This window comes from Chelonia mydas, chromosome 5 (genome assembly GCF_015237465.2).
Source record: "Chelonia mydas isolate rCheMyd1 chromosome 5, rCheMyd1.pri.v2, whole genome shotgun sequence".
Classification (NCBI taxonomy): domain Eukaryota; kingdom Metazoa; phylum Chordata; order Testudines; family Cheloniidae; genus Chelonia; species Chelonia mydas.
In genome coordinates, this window is record NC_051245.2 from 126877190 (window position 1) to 126890187 (window position 12998).

At 45.1% G+C, this 12998-nt stretch overlaps 1 protein-coding gene across 1 annotated transcript in view; it reads left to right on the forward strand.

Moving 5' to 3' along the window:
* Positions 1 to 12998, forward strand: part of TRABD2A (TraB domain containing 2A) — a 106288-nt gene that overhangs the window by 71062 nt on the left and 22228 nt on the right. Inside the window, exon 4 of the mRNA XM_037902283.2 lies at positions 4355 to 4529. Within this exon, the coding sequence (XP_037758211.1) occupies positions 4355 to 4529 (175 nt within the window). The remainder of the gene's footprint in view (positions 1 to 4354; positions 4530 to 12998) is intronic.

Below are 12998 nucleotides of genomic sequence, written 5' to 3' on the forward strand. Positions count from 1 at the left end.
TTTAGCTGTGTTGGTCGGGGGTGTGATTTCTTTCACCCTCCTAATTGACATAGCAATGCCAGCAAAACCTTCTGGTGTCGACCAGGCTTAAGAGGGTACGTCTACACTGCAGTTGGGAGTGATCCTCCCAGCCCAGGGTGACAGACCCACGCAAGCTAGGCTGCTTCAGATAGCTGCTTGGATTTTGTGGCTCTGGCGGAGACTTGGTCTAGCCACCTGAGCTCAGACCCAGGGGCTTGGGTGGGCGCGACAGCCCGAGCTCTTGCCCAAGCTGCAGCATCCACACTGCTAATTTTAGCATGCTAAGCTGTGTGGTTTGTTTTATGCTGCGCAGCTTTGCCCCAGTTGAACACCCCTTTGCTGCTCCACTGCCATGTATTCTGCTGAGCTCTCCCTCCCGCAGATTGCAATTATTTATCTAACACATCACCCCTTCAGCCTAGAACCACAGGGTCAGGTTGCCTCTCACTGGGGTGGTGGAACCAGTGCAATGGAGAGGAGAATCAGGCCATAAGGGTTCTTTCCTGGTGGTGAGTTAAGAATGATCACCCCCATCCTACAGATGGGGAGAATGAGACAGCAAGAGATTCGTGGCCTACGTTTCAAATGTGCTGAACACTTCCATCTCCCCTGGATTTGATTTGCACTTGTGGGCTCTCAGCACCTGGGAGAATCAGGCCCTGTGGGACTTGCCCAAGATGACTCAGCAGGTCGTTGGCAGAGGGCCAGATTCTGCATGTGAGAACACTGCTCTAGATCTGGAGAAATGTCATTCGAATTACAGCTGGTTTACATTAGGCCAGATGCTGATCCTGGTTATGCCAGTCAGGAACAGGACAAAGATCCTCTCACTCCTGGTCTGCTTCTCTAACTGCTAGCTCACACTGCCTTTCCTTCGATAGGCCCCTTCGCAAATGTGGGTAAAGATTGCTAACTGGCTGACTTGAGTGGCTGCTTTTCTCTCCAGCCAGGACCAGAACATGCTCTGTCCTATACTCTAGCTTGTTGCCTGTAGACAGCGGAGTCTTCCCTGGCCTTTTCTTTGAGACAAACAGGATGTCTGACTGTTTTAATTTTAGCACCAAAGCTCCGAGAGGTCACTTTTATTTTTTAAAGGCCCCTTTGGCGTTAGGTTGTATAAGGGAAGAGTCAGTTTAGTCCCAGTGGAGAGGAGGCCCAGGCTTTTGGTGCGAATAGTGACACATGCATGTGAGCCTCACTTTGGCACCTATGTAACACTGGACAAATCACAAGCATTTTAATGCCTGTATTTTCCCCATCTTGGCAGTGGGGAGCATAGACGTCGACTCCGTGGGTGCTCCGGGGCTGGAGCACCCACGGGGAAAAATTGGTGGGTGCTCTGAACTCACCGGCAGCTCCCCGCCCCAGCTTACCTCCGCCTTCGCCTCCTTCCCTGAGCGCGCCGTGTCCCCGCTTCTCCTCCCAGTGCTTGCCTCCGCAAAACAGCTGTTTTGCAGCTTAACAAGCTCCGGGAGGGAAGGGGGAGGAGCGGGAACGTGGCGCGCTCCGGGGAGGAGGCAGGGAAGAGGTGGGGCCGGGGCGGGGATTTGGGGAAGGGGTTGAAATAGGGGCAGGGAGGGGGCAGAGTTGGGGTGGGGACTTTGCGGAAGGGGTTGTAATCGGGGACAGGGCAGGGGTGGGAGGGGCAGGGGTGGAGTTGGGGAGGGGTCAGGGACAGTCGGGGGTCGAGCATCCACCGGCGCCAGCAGAAGTTGGCGCCTATGGTGGGGAGGGCAGTCACCTCCTCACAGTGGTTCATGGATTGGCTACTTCATTTTTGTCAAGCCCTTTGAGCTCCTGGGATTGTTTGCACTTCTAGAGTACGTGCCGTTTTTATATATATTCCTATCGCTGTTGTGTTAGTATCGGAGCCCTGTCTTGGGACGGGGCATGCTTTGCATTTAACCCTGCTTTTTCGTAGCCTAGTTATTTGGTGGAGACTCATGGCAGCAAAGGGGTGTCTAAGAGGATTGTGTTGAAAGCATGTCAGCACAAGGGGGGGAGGGATTATGTAGGAGGGCAGAAGGGTGTATATGGCCTGATTTGTGTACAGGTTTTGTATTGGTGTAACTCTGTCTGTTAATTAATAATTATACCAGTGCAATCCTACATGCAACTCGTATGGGTGTATAAAAGTGTTTTATACCAGTAGAGCTCTTCCCCTTCCCATACGGGAATAGCTATATTGGTATAATATGTATGTGTGTACGTAACTGCATCCACATTCCGGGGATGGGGTTAACGCCATACAACTCTGTAGTGCAGACAAGGCCTCAGTAGGAGAACTGGGATGAAACAAAGAAAGATTGGGTTTAGATTGAATATTAGGAAAAACGTACGATGACACACAGAGTCCGTTGCGGGAACAGTCTCCCAAGCAGCGTGATGGAATCCCCAGTGCTCTGATACTATAAACGACAAGAAAACGCCGTGTAGGGAATCATTTGGCCTTGTCAGGGTGGTGGCTGGGTCTCAGACATTAGACCTCTGTTACTGCTGAGTGTGAGGTTCTGCCTAGCCCTTTATGTATGTCAATGAAAACGTAGGTCTCAACCTAGCAGAGCTGAGTGAGAGCTCGGTGGTGGGAGGGGTTCCCTGCTGATCTAACATTTCCCTCTGTGGCAGAGCACGTTCAGTGGGGTGTGCTGCGGCGCTGAAGCTACTGTCATGTTCAGTCCATTGTGCCAGTCTCCTGGCACTGAGCTTTGTGTGTGTGTCACTGTCTCTTTGTTGTTGTGCACACCTCACCATCGCCTCGGGGTGCCTTTGCAGCTGAGTGAATTGTTGGCAATGATAATAATAAATAACACCTAGTTCTTATTTAGCATTTTCCTCCACAGATCTCAAAGCACTTAACAAAGGAGGCGAGCATCATTATCCCCATTTCACAGATGACCATACAGATTAGACATGTTTATTTTATTCAATTACTACAGATTACAGGCGATTAACCTTGCTTCCCATCCCGAGGAGAGAACTGCTCTGTTGATACCATGCCTCATGTCTCTGAGGGACACGCTGCTCTTCACCTACACGAGAGTCCTTTTTCTCCACCACATAAAGCTCACCTCGGAGACAGATTCTATGTGAGCTAGGTCAAAGAGCGACCTCCCTGCGGCCCTAATAGTCTAAATCTGTTAAAACAGCAATTCCTAACCAGTTGGATATGATCTGGGAAGTGCTCCCACCCCATTGGCGGAGAAACAACAAACAAAAAACAAAACCTGCCAAATTCTGTGGGAGCCAAAGAGGGGAAGGAATGAGCCAGGCACTGTCTTCCTCCTGGAGCTCCTCAATCTTACAGCACTTACTCCCCCTCTCGCCCCCTTGAATCTGGGCGGTTTTGTTTTTTAATCTCCTTCCTCTGAAGCATCAGGGTTGGCCTCAACTGGAAATGGGATGTTGGATGGGGCAGGCCAGGGCTCTGAGGTGGTACCGAGCATTCTCTCTCTCAGATACTTGGCTGGCTGGTTCTTGCTCACATGCCCAGGGTCAAACTGATCACAATGTGTGGGGTGGGGTCAGGAAGGAATTTCCCTCCAGGTGAGGCTGACCGTGACCTCAGGGGTTTTTCAGCTTCCTCTGCAGTGTGCCAGTGCATTATCCGGGTATGTCTCACTTCATCATTTCCCTGCCACTGCAGGGGCCTTGGGCACTGGTGCCCCTTGGTCCCAAAGAATGGCAAAGGATTGTGGGAGAGGGGGGTTGCAGCAGGCAACCACAGGTGGATTTGGGGTTATTGGGGTGCGTGTGTGAGGGGTGTTTGAGAACGAATGTTTAAAGGATGCTGTAATGACATCAGGACTGGGGACTACCTTGTAAATGATGCACATGGAGCTGGTTGAAAAATGGGAACGTTCTTTATGAAAAAATTGTCCCTTTTTGGGAAAAACGTTGAAATTTTTTGACCAACCCTAGCTGCTTGGTTATTATTCTCCCCCAACCAGCGCGGCTTGCGGGACAGCAGGCAAATGGCTCATGTGACACTGTCCCTATGATCTTAATCTTATAATACTTGGTGGGTTTAGGGAAAAGGTATGAAGCTAAAGATAGCCAATGACAAATACGGATTTCCTTTAGCTGTACAAGCAGGATTCAAGAGCTACTATCTGACTGTTTTCTTTGTATCAAGCTAAAACAAATTCAGGTTGTAAAATCACATACTTTTTAAAAATTCATTGAGAAGGGGTTTTTGTCCTGCTGTACATGTTTTTTGTGGGGGGTTAGGGGGAATGCCAGGCTCCTCGATGCCTGACCTTGACAATCTTCATCTCCTTGGAATATACTGGTGGAATAAAGTCATTTCTCACAAAGATTTTTCTTTCTTGCCTAGGTCCCAAATTTCATTAACGCCACCCTGCCACCCCACGAGCGCATTACTGCCCAAGAGATAGACAGCTATTTCCGCCAGGAGTTGATCTACAAGCGCAATGAGAGGATGGGAAAGAGGGTGAAGGACCTGCTGGAGGAGTACCCTGACAAGAGTTTCTTCTTTGCATTTGGAGCCGGTACGTGCTAGATGAGCTCTTGAATTTGATTACTTTCTTCCTGCATTTTTACAAACTCTGCTTTCAAGCCCCAGATTCTGTTATGAATCCCCATGCAGAGCTCACTGCAGGATCAGACCCTTAAAGGCATAACAAATCCTCTTCCCTTCGTTAGATCTTTAGCCGTAGACTATTATTCAAATTAAAGATAAATGTGAACTCTTTGAAGCTCACCAAGGTAGGCAGGGTTGTTGAAGGTGCATACTTAGTTTACTGCCTCATGCTAGCTTAAGTCTGAAAAGTTAGTTGGTTGATGGGTATCTAGTTCAATCAGTAGTGCCAAGACACTTCCAATGAGATTGGGGCCCCACTGTGCTATGTGATATACATGTGCATAAGGGACAGTCCTTGCCAGGGTGGATTTATTCAAATCAAAGTGATTTAAATCACCTGATTTTAATCGAGATTTAAAGATGCAAGCAGGAAACCTTGATTTAAATAATTGATTTTAATTGTGCTTTGCATTTGTACTTTTTAGTTATTTTCCTAAGGAACAATTGATTCTCATTGGTTGGTAACCATTAAAACATGCTGATTTACAACTAAATAGAACTAAATCTGATACTTATACTGTATCCTCCTGGTTAGCAAATAGATCTAGACACATTTATTTTTACAGTCTCAGAAAATGGTGAATTTTCTGATTTACTAGAAGACTGATTTTCTACTCATGATTTGTGTCAATCATGGAAATTGGTACTCAACTAAAAATGCACAAAACCAGCATTTGCAATTTTTGTAATTACTTGACTAAAACTACATTAATGATGCTGGATACTAGTTTCTGTGTAAGTTTACCAAAACATATTTTGCATTTAAAATTAATTGATTTGTTAAACAAAGTATTATCTGTAGGTAATGTGTTGAACTAACTGTTTGTGATCACCACATCTTTCAAGATTTTAGAACTAACAGACCATACTTTCACACCTAGTTTTTATTCATAGACTGGAAGAGGAAAACAAGCTTTCCTGCTTTTTCAGCTCCCAGTTGCTTTCTTAACTTTGAATGAACTAGTCATTGAACTGAACTAGTTGAATAAACTGAAATGAAGAAAATATTCTCTCTGCACTTGCAGAGCAGGCTACTGCTGTCAAAAACTGGTTGAGCACTCTCTGGTTCCAGTTGCTGAGCCAGTGACTTCCACCAGGTCAGTGGTTGGACTTTCTTTAGCACTTGGCAGCAAACGTAGTGCAATATTATTTTTTGCATTTAATTTAAATGGTGTTATTAGATTATAAAAGTGTGGGCCTTAACACAGGTTGTCAATTTCAAATTTAATTTTAAATGTTTATTTTTAATAATCAACCTGTATTTAATAAAAATCTGATCTAAATAAGAAAAAAGATCTTTTTAATTAAAAAAAAACCCTTCATGTTCATACACCCTGGTCCTTGCGCTGAAGAGCTGGCAGTCTAAATAGACAACACAGACAAAGGCTGTTAGGGGTGGGGGACAGAAGCACAGAAAGGGGGAGTGACTTGCTCAAAGTCACACCAGTAGATCTGTGGACGAGCCAAGGATAGAGCCCAGGTCTCCTGATTCCCAGCCTAGTGCCCTACCTACTGCCTCCCAGTTAAATTTGTCTGTAAACCTTAATGGCCACTGGAAAGGGAAATGCAGCTAAAACCACGCTCAAGGAGAGCAGCATCCTGTCAAGCATGAGATGCACATGACACATTCATCTGATCAGTGGATGTTGCTTCAGTGAGGGTGGAAGGTCTAGATAAGGAAAGGGAAATATTTTATCGAAATGCAGTAACAGCATTTACAGTAAGGAGAAATCCTTATGCATGCAGCAGGGAGCTCTGGTTATGGGCTATCTGCTTAGCATAACGAGGATCTCTCACACCGAGCAGGGCAGTAATGAAAGGTAGCTGATAGTACCTGTTCAGGCGTGCATAAAGATTGTATACATACCATCCTTCTGCACTAACACACTGCTGCATACAGCTCTCCACCGTGGAGAAAAGTGAATCAGACACAGGTTACTTGGGTTAGGGCATTCGGGTGTATGACACAAGTTCAGACTTTGTCCTTGGCCTCGCCAGTACAAATCAGCTGCCAACACCACTTTCTGAACTCCTGTCAGGTCGAAGCAGCATGTGAATCCCTGATGGGTTCATATTGATAATGACAGGCCATAGATAGGAAACAAACACCAGCCACAGAAGAAGGCATAATATTCCTTCCTCATGAGAAGAGCTAGTCCTTGCCAGGTACTGCCCCAGTAATTGGGTCATAACTGAACACTGAATGGCCGACGTTCAAATGCAGAAGAGTTCACATGGACACAACTGTGAGCGTGAAAGCAGCTTGTCCCAGAAGCACGGTCCTCGAAGGAGTAATGCCCTCCCGGCAGCAGCACATGCAATGAAATGGGCAGGAATAAGCCAGACATTTCAAGATACCTATTCCTGAGTTTTCTTCCCTGTCTTCCATTTTGTTAGTTTATTTCTTCTCTCTCTCAAGACCTGTCTGCACAACAACTTACATGCAGTGTGCCAAGGTGTGAATCTACAGCAGAAATGTACATCGAGTTGTTTGAAATGGGAGTACGGCAAAGTGCCCTAGAGCAGTGCTACTCAAAGTGGTGGTCCGTGGACCAGTGCCGGTCCGCAAGCCATTGGCTGCTGGTCTGCGCACACATTGGAAAAAAAAAACGCCGGTTCCCCACATCAGATAGCTTGAGAAGCACTGCCCTACAGAACTTTTAGTGCATGGGAGCAGAGTCTACGCAGCCAATTAGTGTGCGGCAAGCTGGCGTGTTCTACATTCATTTCACACCCTGGCTTGTCATGCAGTAACTCATTATGAAGACAAGCCCTCAATTTATTTGCCACTGTCGTCGTCTCATACAATCTTCTCTGGCTTCCTCAGTTCTCTATCTCTTCGCTCTCTGGCACCTGCCTCCCTGTCACTTCCCTTAGATTTTTAAAAACCATTCCAAGACATCTTTGCTCTTCCCTTCATCCCCTTCTTTTCCTTCCTTCACTTCACCATTCCCCTCACTCTCCCTTTCAATTGACACGCTCCCTTCTCCATTCCCCCCACTGCACTTTCTCTTCTCAAATCACTCTTCTCCCCCGCCCATGGGGGAAAGCTCTTGTACTTCTGCAAGGAAATGATGCTGTGGGAAATATCCAACCCTGCGCCTGTTGAGCTCCAGGTCACAACAGACACTTTGCATGCAACCTGCGGGAAGTACACTGCTGCTTCTCGCTCTCCACACACCGGTCAAACCTTTCTCAGTGTTTCCAGCATACTTTCTATGCCGCGCCTGCTGGAAGTTTCCAAGCCATTAGCATTGTTTCTTCTCTTCCCCAGGGACGCACACTCACTCACTCTGTACAGGGGCCAATTTGGAAAGTGTCCCGTTGTCATGTCTTTCTGTGGTATTTATCTGGCCACATCTGAGCACTCTCACATTTTTAATGTATGTATTCTCACAGCACCCCAGCGAGGAAGGGCAGGGTTGTTATCCCCCTGGGGAACTGAGGTACAGAGAGAGGATAAGTGACGTGCTCAAGAGCACACAGGAAGCCTCTGGCGGAGCAGGGAATTGAATGCAGGTGTCCCAAGTCACGTATTTGTGCCTTTAGCCAGTGGATCATCTTTGTATTTGGGTGTATGTCTTTGCTCTTCTCATCAGCCCTTGGCTTAAAGAAGTTCAATAATGCCACTGTAGATCATCCAGAAAGCAGTACAGGCCCCAGATCATGTTCCTACTGAAAAAACAAGGGCTGTATTATTCTGAAGCTATTAACACAGACTGAATGTTGGCAAACTGTCAGTAAGGCTACAAAAAGAAGGGCTATGGTCAACATTTCTTCTGTTACCAAAAGAAAAAAAATCAACCAATTACTGAAGGAAATAATGAAGCTGTTCACTTACTATGACGCAGATTTGTATGACAGTAAACCTCCAGGGAATGCTGTTTTGTTTTTGTTTTTACAGACCGCCCAGAAAGGGGAATTGGTATGAACAGCCCGATTAGCCAATGTCTGAATTAACAATTCAGCAAGTCGTTAGAGACTTAACATCTCAGAAACACCAGGTCTTACTAGTTTTCCTGCTTTGTGACTTAATATGCTCTAAATTAAAATTAATTCACAGACAGTCCAGCACCATCTAAGACATGTGTACTGAAAGGAGCAGTTGTGATCAGGGAGAAGGTTTGTAGGTTATCACAAAATAGGGATTGTCACTGACCAAGTGCACAACTGGTAAATAGGTGCTAGATTGTAATAGGAGAGGGACTTGGTTAGAAAGAGAGATGACATGCTACTGTTTAAGGGACTGAGCCAATGCCTACTGGAGTCAATGGAAAGGCTCCCACTGACTTCACTGGGCTTTTAATATGACCATAAGGCATTTGTCAGACCCCATCAGTGTGCAAGACTCTATATCATGCCATGGGAATTTTAGATGGTCAACTCTGTGGGGCAGGAATTGTCATGTCCTGTATATTTGTCCAGCACCTAGAACAATGGGGTCCCACCCAGACTGGCCTCTAGGCAATACTGCAATAGAAATGTTAATTAGTATCAGTTCTTATGATTTGTTTATTGTTTTGAAAAAGATGCAGTTTAGGGCAAGAAGCCTGAAGAATCTTAATTAAAAGTGAAAGTCATAATTGTGACTGGGTTTACAGCCTGCGGGACAGAGGAGATTGATGACGTGAGCCAGCAGAAATCTTTGTAAAACAAAAAAGAGAATTCAAGGCCAGGATACATTTGTCGTACTTGTAGGGAGGTTTTAAAAAACCCTAAGGAACAGATGGTAGGATTTTCAGTTACCTAGGCAAGTTGGGAGCCTGATTCCCTTTGAAGGTCAACTGGAGTTAGGAGGGTAATTTGCTCAGGCACTTTTGAAATTCCTGCCTACAGTCTAAATAATCAGACCTGGGACTCCAGGAGTAAGTAGGGAATGCAGCCAGAGCTACTTTGTGCAAAGGGTGCTAAACTCATGCAGTCAGTTACTGGAAAAGCCAAGAGACGCAGAGTATAAAGACATTCAAGAAACACACTCGGCCCCGAAAGAGAAGACCGATTTGAAAAAAAACAAACCAAACCCAAAAAGAAGCAGGCAAGTGAGATCATGATATACCAGATTAAGTCAATTTTGCCTCTCCCTGTGTGTGAAGGGCCTGATTCCCCGCTGTGTTACTCCGCTTCTGGGATGCAGCATCATTTGGAGCTCCATGAGTGGAATAGAAGGGCAGAGTCCCAGAAGATGTGTGAACATGTGGAACTTGAGAGTGGCCGATCCAACTTAGCAGCTTTTCTGTCTGTTTACTCAGTAGTTCTTGGAGACTACAGCTAGTGTAGGATTATCATAATGACAGGCTCCAGTGGGGATGTAGTCTGTGGAAGCGGGAATCATTTCCAAAGCCCCACGGGTCGCATGAAGGGCACTCAGCCTGGAGTCTATGACAAATATACACAGTTGAAGTTTGAGTGTGCACAAATACCCTTTCCGAGGTATCCGTGGAATCTTCAAAATAAGGTAAGTCAGAAGAGAGAGAGAGTTGCAGAAAGCAGATCTCGATGGTGGTCAGCTGGCAGCTCCTTGTCTGTGCTAGAGTTCCCTCGTTAGTAGCAGGTGGTGGGAGATTGCTTCTAAAAAAAGCTAGTGTAGACATGTCCCCAAAGCCCTTTCTCTGGAAATCTCCCACCACTGGGCTACCACCAACACAGCTGTCTCCAGTCATAGCAACCATGAGAACATTCATGCAAAACAGGGCATAGGTGTTTTTACCACCATGTTTCCTAATGCTGCCGGTCTTGCTGTCATGGTGATAAAAGCATGAGCAGCCAGTTTACACTAATACCTCCATCACTGATAGGGCTGGTGCAGCTGCAGCTAGATTTCCAGCAAAATGCCAGTGCAGATACACCATTGATAGGCAACCTGCCAGAATGGAAATGTTTTTTTTTAATTTATGTTTACTCAGGAAAATCTTCCTTCAAGCCATGATTTACTTAGTTGTCATGCATTCAACGTTTAAGACTTGTTTTGAAATAAGTGACCCACACATTTGCCAAGGGATCTAAATCTATCCACAGAGACTGCTGGGTAGAAAGGCAACTTGATATGATTTATGACTATGTTTTGGATTAGGGGAATTGCAGTTTTATTAAATCAATTCTGGAAATAATATGTAACTGTATCCTCTATATTGTACAAGGCCTTAAGCACAACAATTCCGAGAAAGTTTCCTATTCAAATAAGTGAACCACAGTCTAAGTAAATATAGAAAGACTGCCAAATCCGCCCATCTGAATGCCAGCAATTGCCTATGCATTAGATGTTTGCATGGGAAAAAATGTAAAAGAATAAAATGTCATTTTTTTTTTTCACCCTGCTAGTAGAAAACACAGGCCATGCATTTGAGGTTTTCTTTAACTCTTTCAGTGAAACAAGTATATAGGAAGTGTATACTGTAGGGATGTCAGAGTATAGAGAATACCTTCATTTATTTATTAGGGTTTTTATTACTTTGCAATAAACAAGAGTCCAGGCAATGCCTTGGATGCCTTTGATACACTGTTAAAATTACACCCAATAAGCAGATCTGTTAGTTACCCCAAGATCAAATCAAATAACTCTGCAACAACGTAAGTATAACAAAAACTAATTAACCTCCCCAGCAGAGTCCAACACCACTGTTGCTCAGTCCTACCCAGTCTAGCTGGAGATCAATCCAGAAGGCACTTGATCTGCACGAGGGATATATTCCTTTGGGATTTGCCTTGATGATGATGAAGAAGAAGAAGAAATGCAATATCGTGGTAAAAAAGCCATGTGACCTTGGTCTGCTTCTGCAGAAGCATCACAACATGGAAAAGGAAGGCTTTAAATGCAGCTCTAATCTGTAATCTAAATAGTCGTTCCATTGACTTCAGTGGGCTTTGGGTTGGGCCCTTGTTTTCCTGTCTCCGGCAGGTGGAAACAACTCTTCCAGCTGATTACGCCAGATTTGTATTTTTCCTGTAATGAATTCTTCCCAAGTCTTTCCTTTCTGGCAGGATTAGATTCTTTAGAGTATGGTGCTTCCTGGCAGTCTATCCCCGCTCCTCCCCCCACACTTTAATCAGGCCAGTTTGTGAGAAGGCTCTAAAAAAGGCTCTAAAAGACCTGTGAGCCCAGAGCCTAGCCCCATACTCAGCTGAACTAAATCGAGATTGTGGGACCTGGTGAGATTTTATTTGTCTTGCACTTTTTCTTTTTTCCACTTGTCACCCAATTGCCTGAAGGCATCTTGCGTACCTGCAGCTGGATGGCACATCACGTTCCCAAATTTAGGAGGAGGCCAGGAGAATCCAGGCAGGTTGTTGAATGGAAGTAGCTACATTTCAAAAGAGCATCTTAACAGTATAAACTTTAAGGCCAGAACTCTCAGAACCTGTTGGGAATAACCGTGAATTCCCCCACTGAAAACATTGGGAACTGAGTGTTTGAAAATCTGGGTACCTTCATTTACGTGCCTAACTGGGAGCTGTTGGGTACTAAGACCTTTCTTGAAAATCTGGCCCTGAAAGTATTATATCAAAGCAGCAAAAAGACTTGACTGTAAAATGTGGCTTTGGTCATTGGAAAAAGAAGCATTTTTATAAATTTATGGAACTTCCATATTTCAGTAAATGGACCGAATACACGAAAATGTTTTGAAAGTAACTTCAGAGAGAGACTCTGAGAACTTCTTGTTGAGGAATAGAGGTTAATAAACAACTTTGACCAGAGTCCACAAGTCCTGCTACACAGGTATTAACTGAAGAAGCAACTGAATCTTGTCGATAAGGAAGTGAGACAATGGAGAAGTGACAAACACTGATACCTGGGTCCAGCCGGACTCTGAAAGTGTGTTCTCTGCTTTCAGTAAATTAGGTGAGAAGGAAAGTAGCTCCTATAAATTGAGGCCTGGAATTACTTTCAGTTAAGGTTGTGATTTTTTTTTTTTCTTTTTTAACTGGAATAGTTATACCAGTACAACCCCAGTGTAGATGCAGTTATTTTCCTTCCTGAACAGGAATAGTATATAAAGCACCTTTATACTGATAGAACTGGTGTATTAGGTAGGGGGCTGTGCATTGGTCCTAGAAACTGCATCTTGAGATTACTCCCTTCCAGGAGGCCATGCTTAGGTTCCATTTTTATTACTTCTTCCTTGCTGCACCCCACTCTGCAGGGAAGTCATTTGGGAAAACATGAGCCCTGTGGTAGAGACCAGCCCAGAAATTCAGGTTCCACCTCATGTAGTGATCTCAAGGGAATACAATGCTGTATTTTGCGCTGTCCAAGTCGTTCAGCGGAGTCTGCCTTCTCCTGGATTTAAAAAATGCAAACTCTCTGCTACAAGTGCCAAACCCTGTGCTCTGTGAGCTGGGTGACCAATCTGCGGGACTAACCTGTGTGATGCCTTCCTAC